The 27,040-nt window shown below is 35.4% G+C and overlaps 1 protein-coding gene across 1 annotated transcript in view; it reads left to right on the top strand.

Moving 5' to 3' along the window:
* SEMA3A (semaphorin 3A) overlaps positions 1–26,483 on the top strand; it is a 299,829-nt gene extending 273,346 nt beyond the window's left edge. The window contains exons 15-17 of the mRNA XM_036761139.1: positions 1,181–1,248; positions 20,320–20,462; positions 23,012–26,483. Coding sequence (XP_036617034.1) covers positions 1,181–1,248; positions 20,320–20,462; positions 23,012–23,467 — 667 coding nt within the window. The 3' untranslated portion in view covers positions 23,468–26,483. The remainder of the gene's footprint in view (positions 1–1,180; positions 1,249–20,319; positions 20,463–23,011) is intronic.
* The last annotated feature ends 557 nt before the right edge of the window (positions 26,484–27,040 follow it).

Here is a 27,040-nt window from a genome sequence, read left to right as displayed (position 1 = left end):
AAAGGAATTAGCTGTACCATCTGGAAAAGCAGAAGTTATCAACAATATGAAAGGGGTAACTTTAACATAAACTGGTATGACTACATTTTTGTTTCATAAGGCAGTCTGTTTTTGTGTAACTATGATATTGTTCGACCAAACACAACCCTGTTGTTGTATTAAATGCTGAATAAAACACCTGTGGGAGTGAATTGGTTTTGCAGTCACAGTAATTTGGGACAAAAGAAACAGAAAAGAAATGTCCCCCAAAGGGAAGACAGAGAGAGACAGAGAAGGCGCAGGGAGGGAGGAAGGAAGGAAAGAAGGAAGGGAGGAAGGAAGGAAGGAAGGGAAAGAAAGAAGAGAAAGAAAGAGAAAATCAGGTTAACAAAGAATCCTTTAGCTCAAATCATTACATATCAATGAAAAGATAATTTAAAGAAGCATATGGGACTGATGGGAAAAAGAAGTTGCATTTGTTGAAAGTTTTCCTTGGTAAATTAAACTAACCACTTCATGAAATGCAGGAAAAGTCATTTTTTTTTCTCTCCTTGAGTTTAGACTTTAGGAAAATACTGGACTGGCATCTTGTTTTGAGCCTGTCAAATTCTTATTTATCAGTCTTCTCAATCAAGTCTCCATTTGTTAAATAATTTATTGTTGTTGTAGTTATGTCCAATTCTTTGTGACCCCATGGGCTATATAGCATGCCAGGGCCTTTTATCCTCCACTATCTCCTGAAGTTTGTCCACACTCATTCATTTTTTCCATGACATTATCAGTCCATCTCACCCTCCTCTCCTTTTGCCTCTTTGTCTCCTTTCTTACTAAAGCACGATACTAGTTTAAATCCCTTGGCACTTTCTCAAAAAGCCGAAGCCTATAGGGGATGAATTCAAGATTCCTGTTTATTGCCATTCTAAAACCAAACCATGAATTCTTTGTAATCAATATTTTGAGAGACTTATATTCTCATCATAAACTAGTACAATTGTTACCCATATTGATTATTTTGCAACCCACATTGACAATTGCAACAAACTGCTATATTCTAGTCCAAAAACATATCACTTTGCTTCAAATTCTGAGGTTTATGTTTGCTTCCTGACTTCATAAACATGTCTTTGTCATTACTCCTCACAAGCACGGAAGAGAATCAGATGGAAATCCAATAACCCATTTTCTAATGTAATGTTTTTAGACGCACGAGAAGACAAGATATACGCAATGGAGACCCACTGACTCACTGCTCAGACCTACAACATCATGGTGAGTCACTATTCTGAAATGTATATTTGCACAGATACACAGGAACGCACACACACAAAAGTATTTTCCTTTGTATATCCAGCTGAGGTAAGGATGTTTAGTGAAATGCAGAAGTATAGGAAGAGAGCAAAAGACCTTCAAGATAAGCACATCCAGCAAACCTCTAGGATTCAATTCAACAAACAACATTTATTAAGTACTTACTTTGCTCAAGGCAGCACGCTCACGTTTTTGTTTTTGTTTTTGTTTTTTTTTGATGGGAGAGGAGGGAGGAAGGGAAGGGGAATGGGAGGGAGGTATATGCAGGGAGAGGGGGAAGAGGAGAGAGGGAGACAGAGAGACAGAGAAAGGGAGAGGGGGGAGGGAGTGGGAGAGAAGGAAGGAAGGGGGGAGGAAAGGAGAGAAAGAGAAATTCTCTGCACTAAGTAGTATACTTCTCCTGGGGAATACAATAAATACAAAATCAGATAGAAGTGAAAAACACATAAAGGTATGAATGTAAGACTTTAAAAAATTACAGACATCAAAATAAAACATGATTGCACAGAAACTTACTGAGGTCTAATAGTTTCATTAATATACTGAAGACTTGAGAGCTATAGACATTCTTATGAATTAATCCTATGGAATAACATGACAAAAATTAGTATAGAGGTGTGGCAAAGAACAAACTATAGCTTAAAGGAAAAAATGAACCTGTTCAAATGATTAATTTATAAGTTAATAAAATGGCAGGCAGGCATTTTTTGTTGGTACATCTACCAACTTAAACTGTGCTATAAAAGTTTTCCCACATAATGTTTAAGACAATTAACTTGGTCACATTTATACTGTTATTTGCAGTACATTTCATTACAATGAAGTTTTAGGTCAAGTTAATTCAAATATAGGCTTTCTGAAAGTGTCAAGGCCTGTCTCAACAAGTAGCTGGTTCTTATTTATCCAAGAATAAAATATTAGGGATTGTTTCCCTTTGTGAAAAAAACAATGGGACTTTGCCTCCCTCTACTGGGGAAACTCTTCAGTTTGATTTTAGTGACATCATTGCTGTTTAATTAAAATTTCTTTGCCATACCCTTAAATAGAGATGAGGAGAAAATTTTAAAAATGTAAGTTTTAGTGATTTTAAGTCAATATTTTATAATTTGTTTCCTTATTTTATATTATGGTCACAACCGCCAGGTTTTTCATGATAAAGTTAACCAAACTTTATTATTTGTTACCTATTCTGAAATTTTAAAAGAAGCCAATCATTGTAACCATAAAATTAATATTTTGCTAATGCATGAAAATTTAATATCAAAGAAAACACCCTCCACAAAGAGCATATGATCATCAGTCCAAAGCTCATGGAAGTTTCCCAAAATCTGGCTTCAGACTAATATTTTTAAAAGTGTGATTCTATTTTCTCTTTAATGTAGATATGCATAGGCAATCCAAAAGGCTAAATTTGTAATGGAAGTTTGGCAAATGCCTTGATAAAATGAAATGGTATCATTCATGTGGGAGACAAGACTACCTGCTTCAGAGAGAGAGAGAGCGGAGAACTGGTCCATATATGAACATTCTGCATTGGCCTAGAAGCAGTATTGAATGTTAATACATGTGACAGTTCTCCAGTCTCCCAGAAACATGTCTCTTAACATCTTCCACGTTGGTTATGCTATCTTAGGTACTCTAAGCATGTGCCAACCCCCTGGCGTACTTTCCTTTAATTCAAAGAAGCAAACATAATTTAATGATTTGTGGAGATCTGGTTCAGAAGAACTCAATGTTGGATTCAGGCACTGAATCTTAACTTCAATTCCAACTGGTCTTCTCAAACAGGAAGGGTAATTAATAATTTGAAATATTTACACACATATAGATTTGGTGCAGAGCAGTTTTAGTGATTTGCGTAACACTATTACAGGCACTTGGTAGAAAAGACAGATTTACACAAAATCTCAGAAATTAGAATGTTATCAAAATCACATCCCAGTTTATGTTTGTTTTGTCAAGTGGATCAAGTTGCTGCATTATATGTTAACAAAAATGGCTACAGGTAGACCCAGCTTATTTGGTCTTTTTAGATATATTTGTGTGTGTGTGTGTGTGTGTGTGTGTGTGTGTGTGTGTGTGTATCATATAGAAAAATATGGGGGAGCAGGGTTTTGACTTATTTTCCTGACAGAAATCCATTCCCCTAAAGACAAATATAATTTGAAGCATTCTATTTGCTATTTTCTTCATTCTTATATTGGAAGTAATGATACAGAGAGGGAACCAAAAAAGAGTTGCCACCAATAAAATATTTATGAAAGCACAGGTAGATATTTCTTACTTTCAAATATGAGTGGAAGTTTCAGTAAGAATATTTGTTTTTAGCATCAGATCCCCAAAGACTTCATTATTTGTTGTATGAAACATTCTTCTGTAATCATCTCACATAAATCAGTACACTAATTTTTACTTTATTTTGAGTAAGAAAGATATCATTGGTTCTACAACATCATAACAAAACTCATAACGGATCTTTACCAAACCACTGTTATGCTGTAACAACAATGTGCTAGCATTGGGGTAAAAGACCAAATATAAAAGTACGCAAGAGGGCTGCTAGCACAGGTTCTTTGATCTGCTTTTCTAAGGAAAGCAACTTTAAGGCATTTATAATCTTACTTTAATCAAACATACATATATCCTTCATTTAGTTCAGGGGGAAAAGCCAGCACCTTGAACTTCAGAGAGTATACAAACAGAAATGGCAAGCAGAAATTATATAAACAGAGCACACACACACAGAAATCAACAGACAGGCCTCTAGCTGTCTAATCAGAGAACTACCTAGTTAACTAGGCACCAACAGCTGGGGTTTTCAAAGCGGGAGGGGAGGGTGGTCACCCCAGTGGCTACCCAAGAGTCTCATCTGGCCAAATCACCAACACTCTTCCAGTGAGTGTGCCCCCAAAGGTCAAAAAGCTAACCTCTGAGTAAATATACACTTCTTCAGGGTCAGTACCATGGGACTCAAACCCACATGAACTAGGCCTTCCCTTGACTTAAGCAGATCATCAAAGACTCCCTATTCAATCAAAGATTCCTTAGTGCTGGGAAGCACTCCAAAACAAAGACAACAAAAAGTCCCCTTTGCTTGCCATTACATTTGAAAGGCAAGACTCAAAGGTACTTGACTGCCTTAGCATTCCAAAAGAGAAGACAACAAAAAAGTCCCACCCTAATTACCATTACATATGCACTTTGAAATTTTGCAAATATTTTAATCTTATCAGCCCACATACACATAGGCTAAGTTTTGTACAAAATTATAGCTCATGATCATAAATTTCATGAGTGTTCAGGAAGTATTAGTTGATTATAATAAAGTATCTGGTGAGTTTGCTGTCATATTTTTCAGTCATATCTGACTCTTCATGACCTCATTTGGATTTTCTTGGCAAAGATACTGAAGTGGTTTGCTATTTCCTTCTACTGCTTATTTTTACAGATGAGGAAACTAAGTCAAATAAGATTAATCGACTTGCCCAGGGAGGGTTATATGGCTAGTAAGTGTCTGAGGCCAGATCTGAACTCAGGAAGATGAGTCTTCCTGACTCCAGGCCTGGCATTCTATCTGGTAAGTTAGATGAGCATAAAACTTTAAAAACTGTAGAAGGAGGTGATAAGTGAATCAGTAAAATATTTACATTACGTGCTAAAGTACAACTTCAAACGATACAGTGTAGTGTCTAGTTTGGAAGCTAGAAGCAGCTTGCCATTCTTTTCTACTTCCATTGAATTCAGGGAAGCAGAATTAGCTTTCTTTGGCAATGGATTGGTTGTCAGAACAGATCTGGTGAAAACTATATAATGTCAGTAAAACAATGAGTGAGCTGAAGTTCGACAAACTATCCTAAGTCATCTCAATCCACTAACATTTAGATTGTAAGTCTCTTGAAGGTAGACTTTTTTTTATTCTGTTATTTTTATTATAAAAAATATTTCTTTTTATTTTGTGTCATTAAGAATACCTAAGTAGTATTTAATATTTTTAACAAATATTTATTCAGTTGAATTTGGAACCAATGTAAATTTGCATATCCTTTTTACTCTCTTCCCTCCAACTTAAATAGACTTTTGGGTTAAATGTTTATTTACTCCATCCTCCCAGGTTTGGGAAGAGTATATCTAAACCAATTGATCCTGGAAGGATAAAAGATATAAGGCTGGAATGGACCTTGGAAATCATCTAATTCAACCCTTTTCATTTTATACTTCAGCAAACTAGTGATGAAAGAGATTAAGTGACTTTCCCAAGGTGATACAGCTAGTGAGTGGACAAGACTGGATTAGAACTGATTACAAAGCCAGTACTCTTCCCACTGTGCCAGAATAATGAATTATAATTTCAGAAGAGATTCTATGACCTTTCTCTTAATCCAGGGATAACAGTGATGTCATCAGGAAGTTGTTACTCTTGCCTAACCTAAATTTTCCATTTTGTAACCATTATTGTTTTTAATAGAGGCTAAAAACTAATGTATTCTCTAGATCCTAATCTGTAAAACAGAGTATTTAAACTAAATATTCTCTAAGGTGTTTTACATGTCCCAATTCTTCAAGTACTAGTGATCATATGTTACTATTTTCAGCAACCTCAATAAAATTTAAAATGTCATTAAATTGATCCAGGCTATATTAAACTCAAATCATTTATTAACTGGGTACTATATGGAAAGCACCATACTAAGTGCTTAAAACAGGCATAAAGCATTCATCTGACAAAATTTATTAGCAATCTCCTATACGTGATATAATAAGGAGGGTTGGAAAAGCTAGGAAGATAGATAAAATACAATTCCTGGCCTCATGAAGTTTATAACCTAGTAAAGCTGGTAAGACATGTACACAGATCAAATACAAACCAGTACTAAGTTAATAGGGGGAGCAGAAAGTGCTATGAGACTAAATAAGGTAAGAGAAATATACTACTCTAAACATTTCTGATTGCAGCTTAAGTTTGCTTTGTTAATCAGACACTGCCCGTTTAGACATAATGCTATTAAATAGTAAGTGTATTTTGCATTTATTTCCTCTAACCCATTAAGTGTACCTGATTGGCATCACTAAAAATTAATATTACAATAAAAGCCAAAGATAAGCCAGAAGGTCTGGGCTCCATGCAGTTTTCAGATTTTACCAGCTGTGTGATTGTAGAGATAATGGGGAACCACTGGATCCCTCTAAACAGAAAATGTTAGACCATTGCTTTAGGGAAATTGCCTGGGTTTGGTGGGGGAGAGACTTGAGGAAGGGAGATTGGTTAGAAGGCTGTTGAAATAACCTAAGAGAAAGGTGATGAGGGCCTGAAGTTGTATTGGGTTTTGTTAGTAGAGAAGATATATGAGAGATATTGGGAAGGTAGAAGCAACCAAAATTGGCAACAGATAGCATATATCAGGTGACTGAGGGTGGGGAGTTAAGGCACATACCATGGTTATAGGCCTGGGTAACAAGGAGGGTGGTGGGTAGTACCCACTATAGTGATAGGGAAGTTGGCAGGATTATAATCTAGTTTATAATGCATTTGAATTGTTTACAGAGGTAGTTGCTGATTTAGAACTAAAGTTTAGGAAAGAAACTCAGGGTAGATAGAAAATATAGACATCATCTGTACAAAGTTGATACTTGAACCACTGAAAGCTGGTGAGATTACCCATTAAAGTATCATAGAAGAAAACCTGAGACAGAATCTTAAAGGGTACCCACAGTTAGTGGGCATGACATGGATGGGGAATCAGCCAATGAGAATGAGAAAGTAGTTATATAGATAGGAGGAGAGGAGGACCAGGAGAGAGTAGTGTCGCAAAAGCCAAAGGAGGACTTATTGTTCAGAAGAGAAGGTAATAAAAGGTGCCAAATGCTGCTGAGAAATCAAAAAAAGAAAAAGAAAGAAAGAATCCGGACTTGGAAGACACCATTAGATTTTGCGATTAGAAAACTGGTAACTTTGGAGAGGTCAGTATCAATATAATAATGGGTTTAGAAGCCAAATTGCACTCTCAATTTTGTAGATTAAGTATGATGCAAAGTACTTGGCTGAGAGAATGGGGATTGGGGGGAGGGGGGCAGGTTTATAGGCAACTAGAAGAGAGTAAGATAATGAATCAATTAGGGAGGAATAAAATGGCTCACTTGTCCTAATGAGGACCAATTTGTTATTAAATAAAATACATTTCTAATAGATTTGGTCAACATGTTTTCCTGATTTTCTCCAGCTCTGTTCAAAAGAATATGAAACCAGGAAAAGGGGGGTCAGTAGGTAAGGGAATAGTGTAGTATTGAGTTGTTTTAAGGGAATGGATAGCACAGAGAGGACAAAGAACAAAATTCGTAGTTGTAAAATGTAAGGAAAGATGGAAATGATATAAGATTATGATTAGATAAAGGAATTTTGAAGTTCTTGAATTAGGAAAAGGAACACTTGTAGGTTTTGACTGGATCAAAGCTACAATCTTCTCTTTGTATTGCCCAGGTGTCTTAAGTAGATTGCCAAGTAAATTGAGGAAAGTGGGAAGTTAGGGTATTTGAAAGAGTATGGATATATTGACATTTCCTAATAAGAAGTCCCACCTAGGGAGGAGAGGACTAGGAGCTAGGCTTATAACTCAAAGAGAAAAAGGAGAATATCGTGGAGGAGGTCAATAGATAACTACCAGGATCTGAATTGCGACATTTAAAGCTATTAAAACAAAACTACACTAAGACTTTTGGGACATCCTGCATGAATGTGAACTATTATAATAGTTATTAATATCTTTGCTGATGCTGATACTGGGGATTCAAATACAAGCAAAAAGAAATGGAGTTCCTAATAGGGGGAAGACAACATGTAAAAGGAAGCTGAGAGGTGGGAAGACAAATATTCAGGCAAGGGAATGGTGGTGAAATCTAGAGAATAAAATACATGGTTTGTGCCTTTTCTCAAAATGGAGGTTTTGGCAGGCACTCACTAATGGGAGATGACATTGTAAAGCATTGTAAAGGCAAGTAAAGCATGGTAGAAAAGTCTAGAGACTCCTTTCATTTGCTACACTCATGGCAACCTAAGATTTGTAAAGATTCGGGGAAAAGGAGAGAATGAGGTATTCTTATCTTGGTGGATAAGTAAGGTTGAGAAAGTTATTATACTGCTTATGTGTATAGTACTGCCTGGTGACATTCAACTTCCTTTTTTCATAAGGGAGAACTAGGCCAAGAAGAAAAGAATGTGGATAAAGAGAAATAACATGATTTCTCCATTGTCTCCAAGCCTTCTACTCAATTCATTCCACTCTTGCATTTAGCCACTTTAGGTATTCATTTATAGTAACTCAATCTCTCCATACTCTCAGCAGTACCTTTTTACCCTCATTGGCCTAAGTTACCACTTAGTGCAAAGATGCCGAATAATGAAGGAAGAAAAATGTGTAGTGGGTGAGCAAAGATGTTGGTAGAGTGATGGTAATGACCGATAACATGTGGAACTAGTACACAAGATCTGTGAGGAGGAAAAGAATTTTGATGAGAGCTTTAAAGAGTGATAGAGACAAAATTTGACATAATGGAGAGTGCATTTTAGTCAAGTGGGGTGTCAAATGTAATGCCTTGGAGGCAGAAGTAGATGAAGCATGTGAAAGCAATAGCAAGTATAACCATCTGGTTTAAAATAGAAACCAAGTTTGAGGGTGATTTTTCCCCCTTTATTCTTAATAAGGCACAAAAATGACAAAATGAAGTACTTTTCAACTACCTTAAAACCAAGGAGAACATTTGTATCTGGCCACACCAGGCCTGGCTCTTAAGGAGGAGTGAAAGTCTTTGGAATGGATAATGTCAATATTTGGAAATCCAATGGGCAAAGGACCAGAGCCCAACCCAGTTAAATCATATATGTTCCCTTGCTAATGTCACTTACTTCTCATGTTGAATAAAGTCTGTGTGTTCAAATTGAGACATATAAAAGACATGAGACATTTTCAAAGAAAACTGCTGAGAAATGTGAAGCCAAATTACACACCACAGGAAATTCAGTTCCAGCTGCAATGGTAAACTCATTTAATAACACACCATATTGTCAATGTAGAGAAGTTTTAGCAGTGTTGTAATTTGAGAGAAATTAGAATTAAGATGAAATGGAGCCTCCATTCACTTCTGGCTTTTTTCTTAATAACCTCTTACAATAAACAGTCTTCTCAAAAATTTCTATAGCATAACTCACCTAAAACATAACTCACTCTATGGTTTTTAAGGGATAGTGTTATATAATGGAATGAGCAATGATTCCGAAGTCACAGATTCTGGGTTCAAATCCTGTTTCTGTTACATGGTGTTGGAATAATCCCCTCTCTGGACCTCAGTCTCCTCATCTGAAAAACGCAGTTTGGATTAGAGCCTCAGGGTATCCTATAAATTCTATCATCCTATGAAGTGTTACTAAATGAGTTTACCATGGCAGCTGAAACTGAATTTCCTGCTGTGTATAACTTGGCTTCATGTTTCTTTGCAGTTTTCTCTGAAAATATTTCATCTTTTATATGTCTTAACTCAAGCACATAAACTGTATTCGGTATTTAAATGACACTAACAAGGCAATGTAGTATTTGGTCAGGCTGGACTCCAGTCCTTTGCTTCTTTGACTTCCAAATCCTAACATTACCTATCCTAAAACAGACCTGACCATGTCACCTATAACCAATCTGCGCCACCCCCACCCCCCCCAACAAAACAAAACAAACAAAAAACCTCCAATGGTTCTCTATTGCCTGTAGGATAAAATAGACCCTTCAATCTAACATTTAAAGTCCTTCCCAATCTAGTTCCCACCTGCCTTTCTTGTTTTGTTTTTTACTTTTTGCACACTCTCCACTCTGGTTAAACTGTTCTTTTAGGTCTCCCCACATTCTTGACTTTAGATCATCTATGTCCCTGCCTCTACATAAGAGATTCCCTTTTTCTAGAAGATACACAATCTTCACCTCGACCTTATAGAATCCCTGGCTTCCTGCAAAGCACAGCTCAGGTGCCACCTCCTAGGTGAGACCTTGCCAGATTTCCCCAGTTGTTAGTGCTTGCTGCTTCTTGAAATGATTTGTGCATATGTTGTATTCTTCAGATAGAATACAAGTTCTTATATCCCAAGAGATAAGCTGGGTAGCTGCACATGGAACACACTTAGTAAAGTTTCGTTGAATGAAACAATTGTAGCAAGCCTACTGTGTGACCACCCCCCCCAAAAAAAGATGGTTTTCCAAGTTATCTTGAGGCTACATGATATGATGAATAGAGATGTGGCCAGGGAGACTTGGGTTCAAATTCTGCCTCTGATGCATACTAGCTATATGACTTCGTGACACTGGATAAACCATTAAACTTCTCAGTATGTTAGGCAGCTTTAAGGCTACAAATTGCAGAGAAGGTACTAAGCTGCATTGGTAGACGGAGTTTCTTCACCCTGAGGTTCTGTATACCCAAGCACCAATTTATTACCTAACAGGTCAGTACATACCCTTCTCATCTCTTAAGGTCCCCCACTGCTCCTAATTCAGATTCCCAGATGAATACATCACTGTAGAAATGCCACCATGGGCTGAGCCAGCCACATGATATAGACCAGTAACTTATCAATGGATTTGAGGCTTGTTGGCTCCCCTCAACCTGATCTGGTCCATCTACCGTGCCAGTTTTACTGGGGTGTGACCACTGTGCATGCTACAGCTTCTTATTTTACTCTAGTATTGTTATGTCATTGGTCCTCTTTGAAAATGAAGGATGAATGACAATTCATTCACAAAGGCTAGAAAAAATGACTTGCTGCTTTAAACCAACTTTCAATCAATCCCATAATTCTGCTGCTTTAAACCAATTTTCAGTCAGTCCCAGAATTCTGCCTGAAAGATGGAAACTGTAAGAAAGTATCATGAAAAAAGTATCAAGAAAAGCACCATTATTCCAACCTTAAATATTTCTAAATTCTCTATAGTAAATCTTCTAATGGACTTATTTAATACAAATTCATCTCAATCCTTCTTTAAACTGTTTATATTTTCAGCCCATACATACTTCTGAGAGTAACCAGTAACAGCAATTTATTACCTGTTGTATATATTAAGAATATATCTGTTACATACATTCTATATATAAAAAAATTGATAGGCAACACAGCTTACAAAAGGAAGTGAGGTCAGCGTATACATTGGTGATTCTATTTCTTAAATATTTATTGGGTCCTTATTCATGACAAGAGCTTTCAATACTTGGTTAAAATGTTTCTCCCTACTCCCCAATGATTTTATGCCATTATGCCTTCTGAAAGCCAATAGCTGCTTCTAAACTGGCACATTATTCACATCAGTGTCCTTAATATAGGCACAGTGGATTTTTTTTTAAATGCTAAGCCTGTTAATAAGGCACCATTTTATTCAAATGCAAGATGGTATTTTCATTATTGTTTATGGAGAGGTTCTGTTTCCAGCTAATGGGTGTTTCCTATCTCTTGTCATATCTCTTGGGAAAAGATAAATTAAACATTAAATCTGCGTTTCTTGACATTTTTTATTTTTTTGGAGAGTAATGTTCCAATGGTAATTCTTCTCTGGCATATAAATTATTCCTGCTTTTCTGAGTAATGTATTTTTCTGTTAAATGGCAAAAATAAAATATACCAGATGTGTAAAAAAAATCAAGTAAATATTTTAGTAGGTATCTCCTTTTTTGAGTAATTGAAATTACAGCTTTAGTCGTGCTAAAAGGCAGTATTGCCATTGGTTTCAAGGATGTCAAGGTTAGCAGATCTTGTTTTTAATATTGCCAATTCAACTGGCTTCATGAATGATCTTGGAAAAATCATCTAATTTCACCATCTGCGCAATGCTATCATTACATACACACTTTGTCATATGCAGTTATACATAATCAGAAAATGGATTAATAATAAGCCCTCATACATTTATCTATGCATTCCAATGACAAAATCATAGGATGTATTATTATTACTGTCCAAACATGACTATTTGCTAAACCACAAAGTAGCCAATTTAGTAACTACAACATGATATATGGAACCTTACCAAGCAAGCACATGGAAAGTAAAAATCTTACTTTGAACCTTAAAATGTAATCAACATAATATAAAAGTGAAGTTATTGAGTTAAACTATTTGAGAAGCATCATGAGATAGTGCATAGTTTGCCCCTCGGAACCAAAAAGACTTGGTTTCAAACCCTGTTTCTGACATGGACTGGCATTATGATCCTAGGAAAACCACAACTTTGTAGTGCTTGCTTACATGACTCTTTAAGACTACAAATTCCAGGGAAGATACCTTCATTGGCAAAGGGAATTATATCTGGGAGTTACCTATATTAATAAATTATTTTAAAATATTAATAAATAAAAGATCATTTTTAAAGAAAGCATAAAGTTTTATTCATTTAATTTTGGTTTAGATGAAATTTTGGTCAGAACCAAATTTAATTTTGGTCCATACTAGTTCAGTGGTATAGAGAACTTCAAGAGTAGAAACCTCTTCTACCAGTATAGATGTGCAACTGAATCCATTCCCAGTCTTAGAGAATTGCCTGAGGTTTTGAGAGCTTAAGTTTCCTGTCTAGAGCAAAATAGCCAGTATGTTTTTGAGGCTGGATTTGAATCCAGTTCTTCCTAAATCCTAGGGCAACTCTCAACCCACTAAGCCATGCTACCTATTGAGAAGCTATTAATTTCAATTTTTAAAATGTTCTTTAGTATTTCTACCTTGCTAAAGCAAGTCACATCTCCCAAACTGAAATCAAATTAGCTAGATTTCAGTTAGATAAATATTTATATTGAACTGAAATATATGGATATTTATAGATATGTCTATATATAGAATTAGTTGCTATGCACTACAGAATTTAAATATATCAATGATTTTGGAAATCATGACTATTAAGCTCAACATGAAAATGATATGTGCATTTTCTATATCAAGGTACTTTCTATGGAATAAAAATAGCATTCACTCCTATTTCCATAGCATACAGCACCATAGATTTAGAGATAGAAAGGACCTTAGAGACCATCTAGTATGATGTCCTCAGTTTACACATGAGGCAACCAAGGTCAGAGGAGAAACAAGAGAAAAACAGAAAGAGAAGATTCAAACTTAGATGCTGTGACATAAAATCCATCTCCTTCCATGAACCACATTCCCTCTACTCCATTTATTATTTTTTAAAGCCTAGAATCCATTAGATAAAAGCAAAACAACTAACTCATTTACTTGTCTTGATACGTATAGGCTATTTGATGTTAGATTACCAAATAAAGATAATAATTCCACCCATACATCACATAAGATTTTTAAGTTTTCAGTTCATCCAGTATCTACTTCAAAGGATTATTTTGAGGATCAAATGAGACAATGGATTAAAAAGTACTTTACAATGCCCCATATAATGCCCTATATAAATGCCAATTGCTATTATATGGACAATGTTTATATGTGCATACATATATACACATTTATGCATCTATGATGACCTAGTCAACATATAAATATACATAACTCTTTGTATGCATATATATCTTTAATTTCTTTCAAATAAGGGATGTTTTATCTCTATAACCTTAGCATTTACCACAGTACTGTTGTAACAATCTTGCTAGCAGCTGCTGTGGGGGTGTAAGAGCAACCAACAACCAGCACCCAGAAAGCTGCCAACACAGGTTCTTTGATCTGATTTAACAAGGAAAGTAACTTTAAGGGGTTAACAATCTCAGTTTAATCAAACATACAAATATCATTCACAGTTCAGGGGGAAAAGATCAGCCCCCTGAATTTCAAGGCAAATACAAACAGAAATTACAAACATCAACAGACAGACCTTGTCTGATTCAAATCACAATACACAGTTTCCCAGTACCAACAACTGGGTTGCAAAGCTGGGGGGGGCAGTTTGCAGCTTGCCCAGAGTCTCAACACTCCTTCCATGAGTGTGCCCCAAAATTCAAATGCCAAGCTCTCAATTATATCCAGTTTGGAGCCCTGAGGGATCTGACCTCACCCAGGCTGGGTCTGGGAAAGTTCTCCATCCCCAGGATCACCTCATATACAAACCAATGATTCCCAGTTGTCTCAGTGCTGAGAAATACTCCAAGACAAAAAGATCCTACTTTATCTGCCCCATTCAAACAAAGGCCAGAATCCTTAAAGGCACTTAAGAAAAGCAAAAAGTTCCACCTTAATTACTATTACAAGTACTTAATGAATCTTTATTGAAGTATTAAATAATTTACTTTGCACCTTAAATTTATTATTATAACTGTTAATAATTCGCTTGTTAATTCATTTCAGGAAGTATTTATTAAGCGCCCTCTATATGAACAGCACAATGTTAGGCCCTGTGAATGCAAAGACATGACGGAACATGTTCTCAAGTGGTTTTGTTTTTTTTCTGAAAGATATATTGACTGTATAACAGAAAGGAAAAGGAAATTAGCTCTTAGATGAAGTCCTGGTAATGATCTATGAAAAATTTGCAGAGGAAATTTCTCTTTCAGCTGAGGAGGTCAGTAAAACTTTCATGGAGAAACTAGAACTTGATATTGAAGCTTGATGGAAGGAAAGAACTTCAAACAGAATCTAGACATGGGCAATTGGGTTTCAGTATCATTATGAAAAATAAGGTTGCTGTGTCATTGGACAATTGAATCTACTTGCTCATTGATTGAGCTAATGTGGTTAAACAGTCTGCAAATATTTGACAGAATGAGGCTTTCATTTTATACTTCATGTCTATGTCCAATTTTCCAAAACCAAAAGATCAAGGTCTTCAAAAATGAAAACAAAGGTTAAAATTCCCATGAAAGACAAATGCTATGTTAAATAACTCACCCTTGTCATTCTCCTTCATGTGATGGCCAATCACTTGAAATCAATGCATTATTAACATTTCAATTCCTAGAAACATTTATAGGGTTAAGATTAAAAAAAAAACTAAATAAGTTGAAAGCTGAAATCTGATGCCTTCTGTTTCTATGGTATTGGAGGAGAATCAAATGCTAAATACATCCTTTAGCAATGTGATATATCCACAAAATGATGGATATCATGAATCTTTGTTGTTACAAAAGGAAGCAATTTATTTAACTTTCTCTCATTTTTTCTGGTTTATTAGCCTCATTTCATTTCCATAAATTATCCTACTACAAGAGGAAATGATTAATTGAAGATTGCTTCCTCAAAAACATTATTTCTTTTCATTAACAGCTGCAACATATTGCAACATTGTGTTCTCCAAACACACTGTAGTTATTTAAAAAGAAACCTAATGTTTTCTTGCTCTCAAACATTTTGCTCTAACTATTCTGATTGCAGAACCCATGAGGAATCATTATGCCAATTTTAAAACTACACCCTTCTTGTCTATTGGTATAATTTTCATCATAAAAGTTTGCATCCAAAACCGATTTCTTCTAAGTGTGAAATATATTTCTCAGTGGATGACTGAGAGGGGTTGTGGAATTTCCTTCCTTAGAAATCTTTACAAATTGGGCAGCTGCCCACTGGCCTGGAGATAGTTTAATGCTGTTCTTTCCTCGAGACAGAAAATAGATTTAAATAATAGCTCAGGATCTTTTCTATCACTCATTCCATGCTGTGTTCCTAAGATGTATTTCTGATATTATGTAGAATGAGAGATCACTAGTTATCTACCGTGACTCAATCACTTGGCTAATTACACTGCCCCCCCACACACACACACTCACTTATCAGGGCATTATTTTAGAATCGTGTGAACATTACCTAAGTAAGAGTTAACCAACTGATCTTGTCTGAAACTCTCAAGAAAATGTGCTTACTGGAATTTACTGAAAACCTATTACATATCAGGATGAGTACAGTCCTCTGGCCATATGTTTCTAAGGTGGCATATGGGGCAAAACTACTACACCACGGGGATATTAGAACTCCATCATGGTGGAGGGCAGAGAGAGCTGGTACGGAGCCAGGGAGACATGTGTTCAAAATACCTCCTGGCTTTGTCACCCTGAGCAAGTCATTTAAATTCTCAGTCATCCAGGTAGCTAATCATGGAGTGAAGATGCTGACATGCATATTAGCTATGTGACCCTGGGCAAGTCACTTTACCCTGCTTGACTCAGTCTCCTCATGTGTAAAATGAGCTGGGGAAGGAAATGGCAAACCCCTCTAGTATCTTTGCCAAGAAATCCCTAAATGGAGTCACAAAGAATCACACAACTGAAAATGACTGTGAACCAACAAATTAGTAGAGCGTTTCCTCATCTGGGAGTTGTCTAGATTAACAAAATCACAGCTCACTATTTCTGATCCCTAATTGTACCATGTGATAGTAAGGGGTGTTGTAACTCACCATTTTCAGACACTTAGGCTCATGTGGCTTCTGACTAATGGGTCCTAGACTAGAAGGTAGCCTTTCTGGCCCTTCCAAGTTTGCAGCTACTCTTCTGCGATGATGGTGTAAGACATGCTAAGAAAGGCAAAAAGGAATGCTAAGAATCATAAAGTGTTCAGACCATCTACAAGTGTTAATTTAGTACTTGACACCCAATGGCTTGTCCAGCAACCAAGAAAAAAATACATTCACTGAGGAACCTAAACACCTTCAAAATGACAGTGTTACTATAAAGGAAACTAGAGTGTCTTCCCTTTTTGGATTGCCTTCCATCTACTCTGCTTGGTTTTTGTAGGCACATAGTTCTTTACATTTTCTCCATTTGAATACAAATTCCTTGAGGGCTGGGGCTATTTTTTTTCCTTCCTTTGGATCCTCAACATTTAGCACAATGTCTCACATAGTAAGCACTTAATACATGCTTTCTGACTAACGGAATTAGCCAGAAGATGAAAAGAAGTTGTATCAAGTAGAAGGATAGCTTACAGGTTCTGTTAGAAGGGTAAATGAGAGTTGTTATCATTGGTTTCGTCATGAACTCAAAAGAAACAAGAGACCTCATCCTGTGGAACACTGGTTTATTTTACTTTATAATACTCATGACAAACACAAGCAAACTGAAGATCATGAATATTACAACCTTTATGCTTCTGCAGAAGATTAAGGAATAGGAAAAGCATATAAACACGGCTCGTAGCAAGTCAACATTTACTGTAATGCTTGCTAACATTGGTGTAAAATTGGGTACTGGAATAAATGGCACTGCTAGAAACTGTTATAAAATATGGTGAGGGATCAGGAAATGAAAAGGGCCAAAGTCTTAGTATACTGTGCACCAAATAACACAACAACGCAATGAAATTGATTATGACTTAACATACAATTCACTTTGTATAGATTTTTGGCTGGTTAGAGAAATAATCAAAATCTCCCAAATCAAAAGAAAGGTTAAGATCAGAATGTCTCTCCTTCTCTTGGCTCCCAGCACTTGTTTTTGGCTGTCCCCCCACTACTGGAACACTCCCTCATTTGCTCCAACTACTGACTTCTCTGACTTCTTTTTGCTCCTAAATAAAAATTCATCTTTTACTGGAAGCCTTCCCCAACTCCTCTTTATTCTGGTGCCTTCCCTCTGTTAATTCTTTCCTGTTTATCCTGGATATAGCTTGTTTGTACGTATTTGTTTGCATGTTGTCTCCCCAACTTGATGGTAAACTTCTTGAGAGCTGGGCTTCTCTTTTGCCTCTTTTTTCTGTCCCCAGCACTTAGTACAGTACCTGGCATACAGTAGGCACTTAATATATATTTATTGATGATTGATAAGACACTAAGTACAACTACAGATGATCCAAACTGACCTGTTATCAATTGCAAAAATGGGAAGTCATTTTTTTAGGGAAGTTTAACAAATACAAAATGGTTACCAATGCAAGAAAGTTAGGTTAGAAACTGCTTTAGTCAGCAAACACTCTATGTCCTTGCAGGCAAATGGGCTTGGCAACCATGACCAACATTGGGTTATAGTGAAGCAAATCTTCAAGGAGGAGCGAGAGGAAAGATTGGAAATGGTATTTATCTCACACAAGGAATCACTTAGGTCTTATCCTAACTCTCCATGAACTCCCTGGGGACCTGGCCCAAAGGGCTCATTTTTCTTTCTGGCTCTGGCCTCACCTTAGTGCTTTAACCCAGGAAAATCTCCTCAACAACACGTAGGGATAAGTCATATCTAGGAAGCTCTTCTGACTCTCTGATAGGTATTCAATAGATCAAATCCATTGAACTCTCAGGGTCCTTAGGGAGGCACTGATAAAAAGGCTGGGGTAACATCTATTGAGCTAGATGATCCTGAGAGCATTTTTAATAGAACTCCCTGCCCAGATTTTATCATTGAGAATGATAGTAGAACCACTGCCTATGGGCTCTGCCACTATATACCTACTGGATAAAGAAATAACTGTAGCACTTAAGAAGGTGAAGTTGAAAAGAGCAGCATTCTAGGAATAAAAGTGTCAAAGAATGGTGTGCCATATATAGTTTTTTAAACAATATATTTATAGTAATGTTTCATAGATATTACTTTTTTCTCATGTGTTAGATTTGTTATGTGAAAAAAGGGGTCAGATAAATATCTGTTCAAGGAACTTCACATTTTGGACAGAGAATTTTAAAAAAAAAGCATAAAAGTTGGAGTCAGGGAGAAAAACAAATTAGGACCATTGGTTTATTTGAGACTGTAGGCAACGTGACATAGTCCATAGAGTGCTAGACTTGGAAATCAAGAGATCTGGGTTTGAATCTCAGCTTGGGTTCTTACCTGCTTTGTAACCCTAAATAACTCACTCAGATTTTTAGAATTTTAGTTTCTGCCTCTGGCAAAATGAGAGTACTAATACTTGGATAACTCCGTCCCAAAGATGTTGTGAAGAAAGTGCTTTGTAAAACCTTGGTCACTATATAAATGTGAGTATTCTATGTAATATGCTGAAAAATGGAGTATAGCATGAAGGATAATGGAGGTGGTCTTTTTAGGTAAGCTTTAAACACAGCATGAAAAGTTTAAATCTGATAAGAACCACAGTAGGTAACTGATGAGAGAGTAACGTTGCCAAAATTAGGCAAAAAATATTATTTTATTATTAAGAGCTTACCTGCAGGAGGAGATAGTAAATATTTCTTTCATATTTCTGCAAAGTCAGCTTGTCTTGCATGTAAAAATATTTTGACTGTTTTTCAGTTAAATTAACCAGGTGCAGATTTTATGGAGTATCCTAATGGAAACAGAATTGTACAAGATTATAAAAAGAGACTTTTTTCCAAATGAGTTTTACTAAGCATCTCCCCATGTGATACTGTTGATCTTAAATGTGTTTCATTTACCACACTGAAGGAGGTTATGTCAAGGGTAAAATAACAGAACCTTTCTTAGGAAACTGGTTTTCCTCTTCCTCTACTTTTATTATGTATTTTTGAATATCTTTTCTTTTGTCTGTTTTTTTTCCAATTCACTAATTCCTCAGTATAATAAAAGATGGAATACTTATAACCAATTCCAGTGGAGAGCTGAGTCACATCATAACAGTACCTTTCTTCTGAAATATTTAAAGACCTTCCCTCATTTGGCCTCCCAACAAACCTATGAAGTATTTAGGGGCAATTGTTATATATTATAAACTTCCAGGCAGCCTCAAGCCACCTCTTGTTTAGTAAAGAAAGATGCAACAGAAATAGATTAAATCCCTTTCCATGTGGTTAAATACCTTCTGGTCACTCACTTCTCCATATCATAATGAAAGTAGTTTCATACATTTATTTCTTATGGCATATTTAGATAGTTTTATTCTACATAGCATTGTGTCAATGAAATGTTACTTTCTATCAGACTACCTCTCTGCCTATGTGTTTCATATAACCCAAACAAAACTGATTTTGTCCTCATAAGTAAGAAGCTTGATTTTCAGGTCTTTGCTACTATATGCTTTACATTCAGTGCTACTCTCGATCAGTTTGGAATATCAGACAAGCTTGACAATAAAAAGTGATTTTCTGAAGGAGTGAATGCATTTGGAATTTGAGGATCATTTTTTTTACTTTCCTCCCATTTCATCTCATTTTTCTTTTTATCAACTGACAGATAACTACAATGGCCACGGTTTTGAAGAAAAAATCATCTATGGAGTAGAAAACAGTAGCACATTCTTGGAGTGCAGCCCCAAGTCTCAACGTGCTCTAGTATATTGGCAATTCCAGAGGCAAAATGAGGAACGGAAAGAAGAGGTACAAGAATATAAAAGATTTTATTCTCCAACACAACTTTTACTACTAAAGTCCTCCTTAATAATTTCCCTTCATTTGCCATACTGGGGAACCTATCTAGTCTTTTCCTTTTACCTTTCAAAAAATGTTAGAACTATCATATATGGCCTATTTTCAGTCATCAATTAATCAGTCAAAAAGCATTTAATAAATACCATATGAAGAACATTGTGCCAACTTGGAGAAATATGAAGAAAAACAATAACAGTTCTTTCTTTTCCCTCATAAAAGTTACATTCTAATGGATAGAGGAATTATGTAAACAATTGGTAAAGATAGGATATATACTTAGTCAGTAGAAGGTTGCCTCAGGAGGAAAGATACTAATAGCTGAGGCAGTGAATGAAAGCCTTTTTGAACTAAGTGGGACTTGAGTTCCTACTTGAAGAAAGCCAGGTATTTTAAGAAGGGGAGGTAAAGAAGGAGAATATTCTAGAAATGGGGGTGGGGGGCAGTTGATGCAAGGGCACAAGAATGGGAGATGAAGTATCATGTGTGAAGACTAGCAGGCAGACCAGCCTGGCTGGATCATAGAATTTTTTGAAAGAGATTAATATGTAAAAAGACTAGAAAAATAGGAAGGGGCCAAATTGTCAAAAATCTTAAATGCCAGATGAGAGATAATGCAGGTATAATGGCTAGCTAGCTACCTTTCTGCTGAGGCCAAAACTCTCACAACTTTCATTAATTCTCATCCTTTCCCTGCCTCCAAGGCTTGCCTGGGTTTTATTGGTTCCTAACCTTCACTTCATCTTGACTTGTTGTTAATTATAATCATGTTGCTTTTGGCTCTAGTCTAAAATTTCCCCACAGAAGAAGGGGAAGTATGAAAGCTACCTACTGTATAAACATGAATCAGGTACAGAACCAAGAGTTTATTGCCCTCTGCCCCCCCCACACACACACACAAAGAAAGCTAAGCAATAACTAATCATAGAAAATTAGGATAGAATCCATTGATTTATCTTTACTTTCACAACCAAAAAATTCATAAGAACTTTTCCCCTTAATGTAACTAATTCACTAAGCTAGTTTTTGTTCCCATAGTTATCCCCCACAACAAATTTTAATGTTAATATCCCCTCTCTCCATTATATGTTTTGTCCAACATGTATCCCACTTATTTAAAGTCTCTAACTATTCGTAATCACTGTATAAGAAACTTGGTTGTCCAACCATATTTTTCTTCTATGCAATTCTTCCTCTGATCGTTTTTTTTTTCTTTGAGGTAGAAAGGTAACATAGATTGTATTCTTCACATGAAATGCACCATGCAAATGCAGAAGCTAATATCATTGTACTATATTGTTAAGATCTAATATGTCTTCAAACTATTCTGTTGAACCTTAGATTAAGAAACACAGTTGAAGAAGCATCTGTTGTATTAGATAATACAAAGACACCAATTCAGGAAAATCACACACATTTGTTTAATTAACAGAAGGCCTGTTAGCAGACCATGTCCATTTCTGTTTTTATAAATTAGAATTCTCACAAGAAAGGTCAGGGAATATGCTAGGCCTTCTAAAACATTTGGAAAATAAATTCACTACCAATAACTACATGGTTTTACTGATGATACAATGTGTTATGATGAAAAAAAATTTATTTAAAAGGGTGATTGAACAGTAGAAATATAATCACACAATAGAAGAAAACTATAGAGGGAAAATAATTGCCCCCATATCCTCACTGGCATATCAAGCACAGTCTGTTAGTCTCTGCTATGTATGTTAGGTAGATGATATATAAGTAAATTTTAATATTTATTTTATATCTATAAATTAAATAAATGATTATTATAAAATAGATAACCGATTTGTTCAAAATTACATATTTAGAATTATTACTAAGACAAATATTTAACTGACAAGATAGTTATCATCCTAATTATTATCATTGTTATTGTCAATAATAATAAAGTCTACCCAACATATTTATCCTCTGTTGGCTCAGCTCTGACTTCCTGAATTATTAAAGTACTTCTTTCAGTCTCTCTTATTACAAGCCTATTTCTGTCCTGGTTTTGCCAAAACATGAACTGCAGTATCACTGTCCTGTTTCCAAACTAATCTTGCAACATCACCTCTCACCCAAAATGGTATTTCTTTCCATTAACATTCTCTTTTAGGAAAACAAGATCTCTGATTCTTTCATCTATTGTTTTGACTGTAAGAAGTATTATTTTACAAAAAATAAAACTTCTATATAAATAATTATAAATATAAAATAACAATAATAGAAACTTTTATAAAGTACAGCTAGACTTCATATTGACTTAAATCTCCATTTCTATTGGATGCTAATAATTTCCTTATTTTATTCTATGGAAATACTAAATATCACTGTATGCCATTTCCATTGAGATATAAATTATAATGGTTATAAATTATTTCCCTAAATATAAACCAAATTTCTACTATCATGGTATGCTTTTAAAAGTAGAATTTGAATTGCCATAGATGAGATTTAAAATGCCTCTTTTTTTTTCTTTCCTCTCATCACATCAGATCAGAGTGGATGACCGTATCATCAAAACTGAACAAGGCCTTTTGCTACGTAGTCTTCAAAGGAAAGATTCAGGCATTTATCTCTGTCATGCAGTGGAACATGGCTTCATGCAAACTCTTCTTAAGGTGACCTTAGAAGTCATTGACACAGATCACTTAGAAGAGCTTCTTCATAAAGATGATGATGGTGATAGTTCTAAGACCAAGGATATTTCAAATAGCATGACTCCTAATCAGAAAGTCTGGTATAGAGACTTCATGCAACTCATCAACCATCCCAACCTCAATACAATGGATGAGTTCTGTGAACAAGTTTGGAAAAGGGACCGAAAACAACGTAGACAAAGGCCGGGCAATTCTCAGGCAAATAGTAATAAATGGAAACACCTACAAGAAAATAAGAAAGGTAGAAATAGGAGGACCCACGAATTTGAGAGGGCACCCAGGAGTGTTTGAACTGCATTACCTCTGGAAACCTTGCCTGAGTAGAAACTTGTTTAGACAGATAACTGGAAAAAATGCAATATACATGAACTTTATCATGGCATTATGTGGATGTTTACAGTAGTGGGAAGTCCAACTGATTTCCACCAAGTATAAATTAAGTCCATGACTAACTTTCCTAACAGACTCCTTTCCTAATATCAACATATAATGGAGATTCAAAGATGAACATAGATATTCAATTTAGCTGACAATGTTTCCTACAAAGATTCCATTGTACAGGTTTTGCCTTCTTTGCCTGAGACTTAAAAATGTCATTTGCCATACTGTCCTTTAAAAGAAGGAAAAGTGACATCAGCAATGCCATTTTTATTGAACTAAGCATTTAAAAAAACCTGCATGGATTCACAAAGCTGATTAATATTCCAAAATTGGCTGGACACAAGGATAATTTTTATCTACCAATACTCTTGTTTATACATACTGGAGGAGTAAACTGATACCGAATGAAACGGTCTGTGGAAATATGAAAGCATAAACCACCCATCATCCAGAAAGAAAGTGGAATACACTGATCTACTACTGATGTCTTCTTTCAGCTTTGATCTAAAGATGTATTTTATTAAAACTATAATTTAACTGTACCATGACAAATATGCAGTAAAACTTAGCTCTTTTCTAAACTAGAATAGGCTTTTGTCTTACAAATATTGTACTTTCTAATTATTGTTTTAAAATTCCAATTGCGTGCTGCTTTTTCTTTTCTCATTTGGAAAATTCTTGAGCCAAGTCACAGAGACAGCCCATATATTTTATAAAGAATTTAGCTTAAACAGTTAATCCCTAAAACCCAAGTATAAAGTATGCCTTAGTTCTCTGTAAAAAGGAAAAGAACAGAAGCCTTTCACTCCCTCCCCACCCTAAATATTATCTTTAATAAACATAAACCATGTCATTTCCTGACCCCCCTCCCCAATAGAAACAGCAAGGAATTTGGTAAAAATGTATCTTAATTATTTATTACAGATCAGTGAGGAGCAAATGAAGCACATGTTACCTAAAAATGTTAACTACTATCTCTGGTTAATTGAACAGAAAAAAGTGTTGTTTTAATTCTGTCTATAAAGGTAGAAAATCCACACAAAATAGTCGACACACATCAAAGATTTGTCTCTTGGTTTCAGTGGCAGTCAAATAGAAGAGCTATGAAAAGGTGACAAACTACATTACACGATCTTACAATCTCAAACAGGGTTATAAAATAATAGTGCCTAACTCATTTGAGACCCATAATACCAGCAATGCCTAACTACACATAATTCACATCTCTTGGGGGCAATAGTTTCTCTTTAATGAGCATGCCTCTAAATTTCAACAGAACTTTCTTTTGCACATAACAGAGTTGGAGAGATCACCTTTTTTGAAATATGAAAACACCAATTTCCTAAAATAACTTTGTGAAAGGGCATCCATAGTCAAGAGTTTGTTTACCACATTGTCTTACCATTATTCACTGGGAATTGTTGGGTTTAGGAGTCATCAAAGCATCAGCAGTAGAAAACTATTTTTGTATAGCATTGCCATTTCTGGGGGATCTATCCCTAGGCCTTTTACAATTCTCAAGAAGGAGAAAAAATTGCTAATTAATGAAGTGACATCAGAGTTGTAACTACTGTAGTTTTGGGATTCTAATTAATTTGTCACTAATTTCTCACTTCAGAATATAGTGAATTTAAAAAGTCCCCATAAGCTGAAATATTTCACAGGTTGAAGCCAAGGTTTCAGTCTTCATGATAACTTTGAATAATCAGTTTGGTGGCATGTGTTTCAAAAAAGCTAAAAAAAATAGTTTGAATTCAATTGGAAATCTTCACTGATTAATATGATGTCGGTGTGCCATTTCACAATCAAGATATATTTCTGTATAGAAAATCTCGTATGCATTACAAACAAAAGAACAAAGAGGGCTTCAGAAAATAGGTCATTCTAGCATTTTTTCATAAAATATCTCAAATGAACAAAAAAAGGTAGTATTGAATTTCAATCTAAATTTGGACATCTTAAAGTTGAAAAAGAATTTCTTTGCTATAAGAGAAGTATCCAATGTCATATTGGTCTTCAAAATAGAGGATGCGAAGGACTAAAGATTGTGTGATTACTCCAGGGATGCCCTCCAATTTTGGAGTGTGTTTTGATTTATTTATGCTACTATTTGGAAGAAAGGCTACTACACTTTGATAAAATAGTGGCTGGCTTGACTCAGTAAACCATTAGTTCTAGGTTTTCAGGTTTATCTTCATATATTATACAGGTAAATAATTCATTTTATAGTCAAAATCTTCTGCCAAAGTGTATTGAGAGAAGGCAGTTTGCATACGCAAAAAAGGCAATTAAATTTTGTTTCACTAGCCTTCCATTTGCATATTCATGGATCATTGGAAATGAGATTTGCTTTAAAAGCTCATAGAAACTATGAGGTTCAATAAAACATAATAAAACTATAAAGTTAGAAATAATGTGCATCACTGCAGAGCAAAGTTACACATTCATGACCAGACTGAAGTCAAAGTGTAAAAAAAAAAAAGTACAATGCATGTGAAAGCACATTTAATGATCATTTTATGTATTATTTAGTGGACTTCAATGGTATGTGTTAAATAGTTCAGTTTTTGCTACCTACACATTAGCCAAAAGAGGTGTAAATACTTTTGAATAGAAAAGAGGGTACACTGTAAAGTACTGCTATCTATAGGTACTCCATTTCAATGTGTTCAACATACTTCTAAAATGCCAGGTTTCACCATGCAGGTGATAAGGTGGTTTATGTGCTATTTAAGGGCAGAAGGTGTGCGCCCATTCACTAAGCATGTTCTTTGCCAGATAGTAAAAAAAAAATGTTCCATCTCTGTATTTATCACTGCATTTCAGATGGGAACTAGAGAACTGGAGACAAAATGTAAATGAAACTGCTGCTGTAAATTATTTCTTTTAGCATGTATTCAGTTGTTAAATACACATTTCTTCAAAATATTGGAATTTGGATGTCTTTACTCTTCCCACCAGCATCTAGTGTGAAAGAAGACAAGCTGGAAGGGTCTTTGGGATCAAGACTAATGATGCTAAAGAAATCAGCACATTGACTTCCCTCAACATAGTTATACTTCAGAGATTCTCATCGTGACAATGTGACATGTTTGTGTTTTTTCTTAATTGAAATGGTACTAATTTAAATTCAACATCTATCATACACTATATGGTTGAAATTCTATGAAGATTTTTTATCACAGTTGTGAACAATTTTTGTTTCCTGGAGTCCTTACAAGATACAGTCTACTGAAACATCCTATCCTTCATTTTGATATGTGGCTACTCTCTAAGTATGGAACAATTATCATATTTTTTAAGAGTATCTACAAAATATAGTTTTATTTAAACACAAAGGCTATCTTTTTTAGGACAAAAGTGGGTAAAGTTTGGGTAAGGTTAAATGAAAAGAAATTCATCTTGCTTCAAACAGTATGTAAAACATTAGAAATATATACTTTTAAAATTGAAGATTTGTGCTACTTAAAATAACTGGCATCA

This window comes from Trichosurus vulpecula, chromosome 5 (assembly GCF_011100635.1).
Source record: "Trichosurus vulpecula isolate mTriVul1 chromosome 5, mTriVul1.pri, whole genome shotgun sequence".
Lineage (NCBI taxonomy): Eukaryota > Metazoa > Chordata > Mammalia > Diprotodontia > Phalangeridae > Trichosurus > Trichosurus vulpecula.
This window is presented reverse-complemented; position numbering and strand designations above follow the sequence as displayed.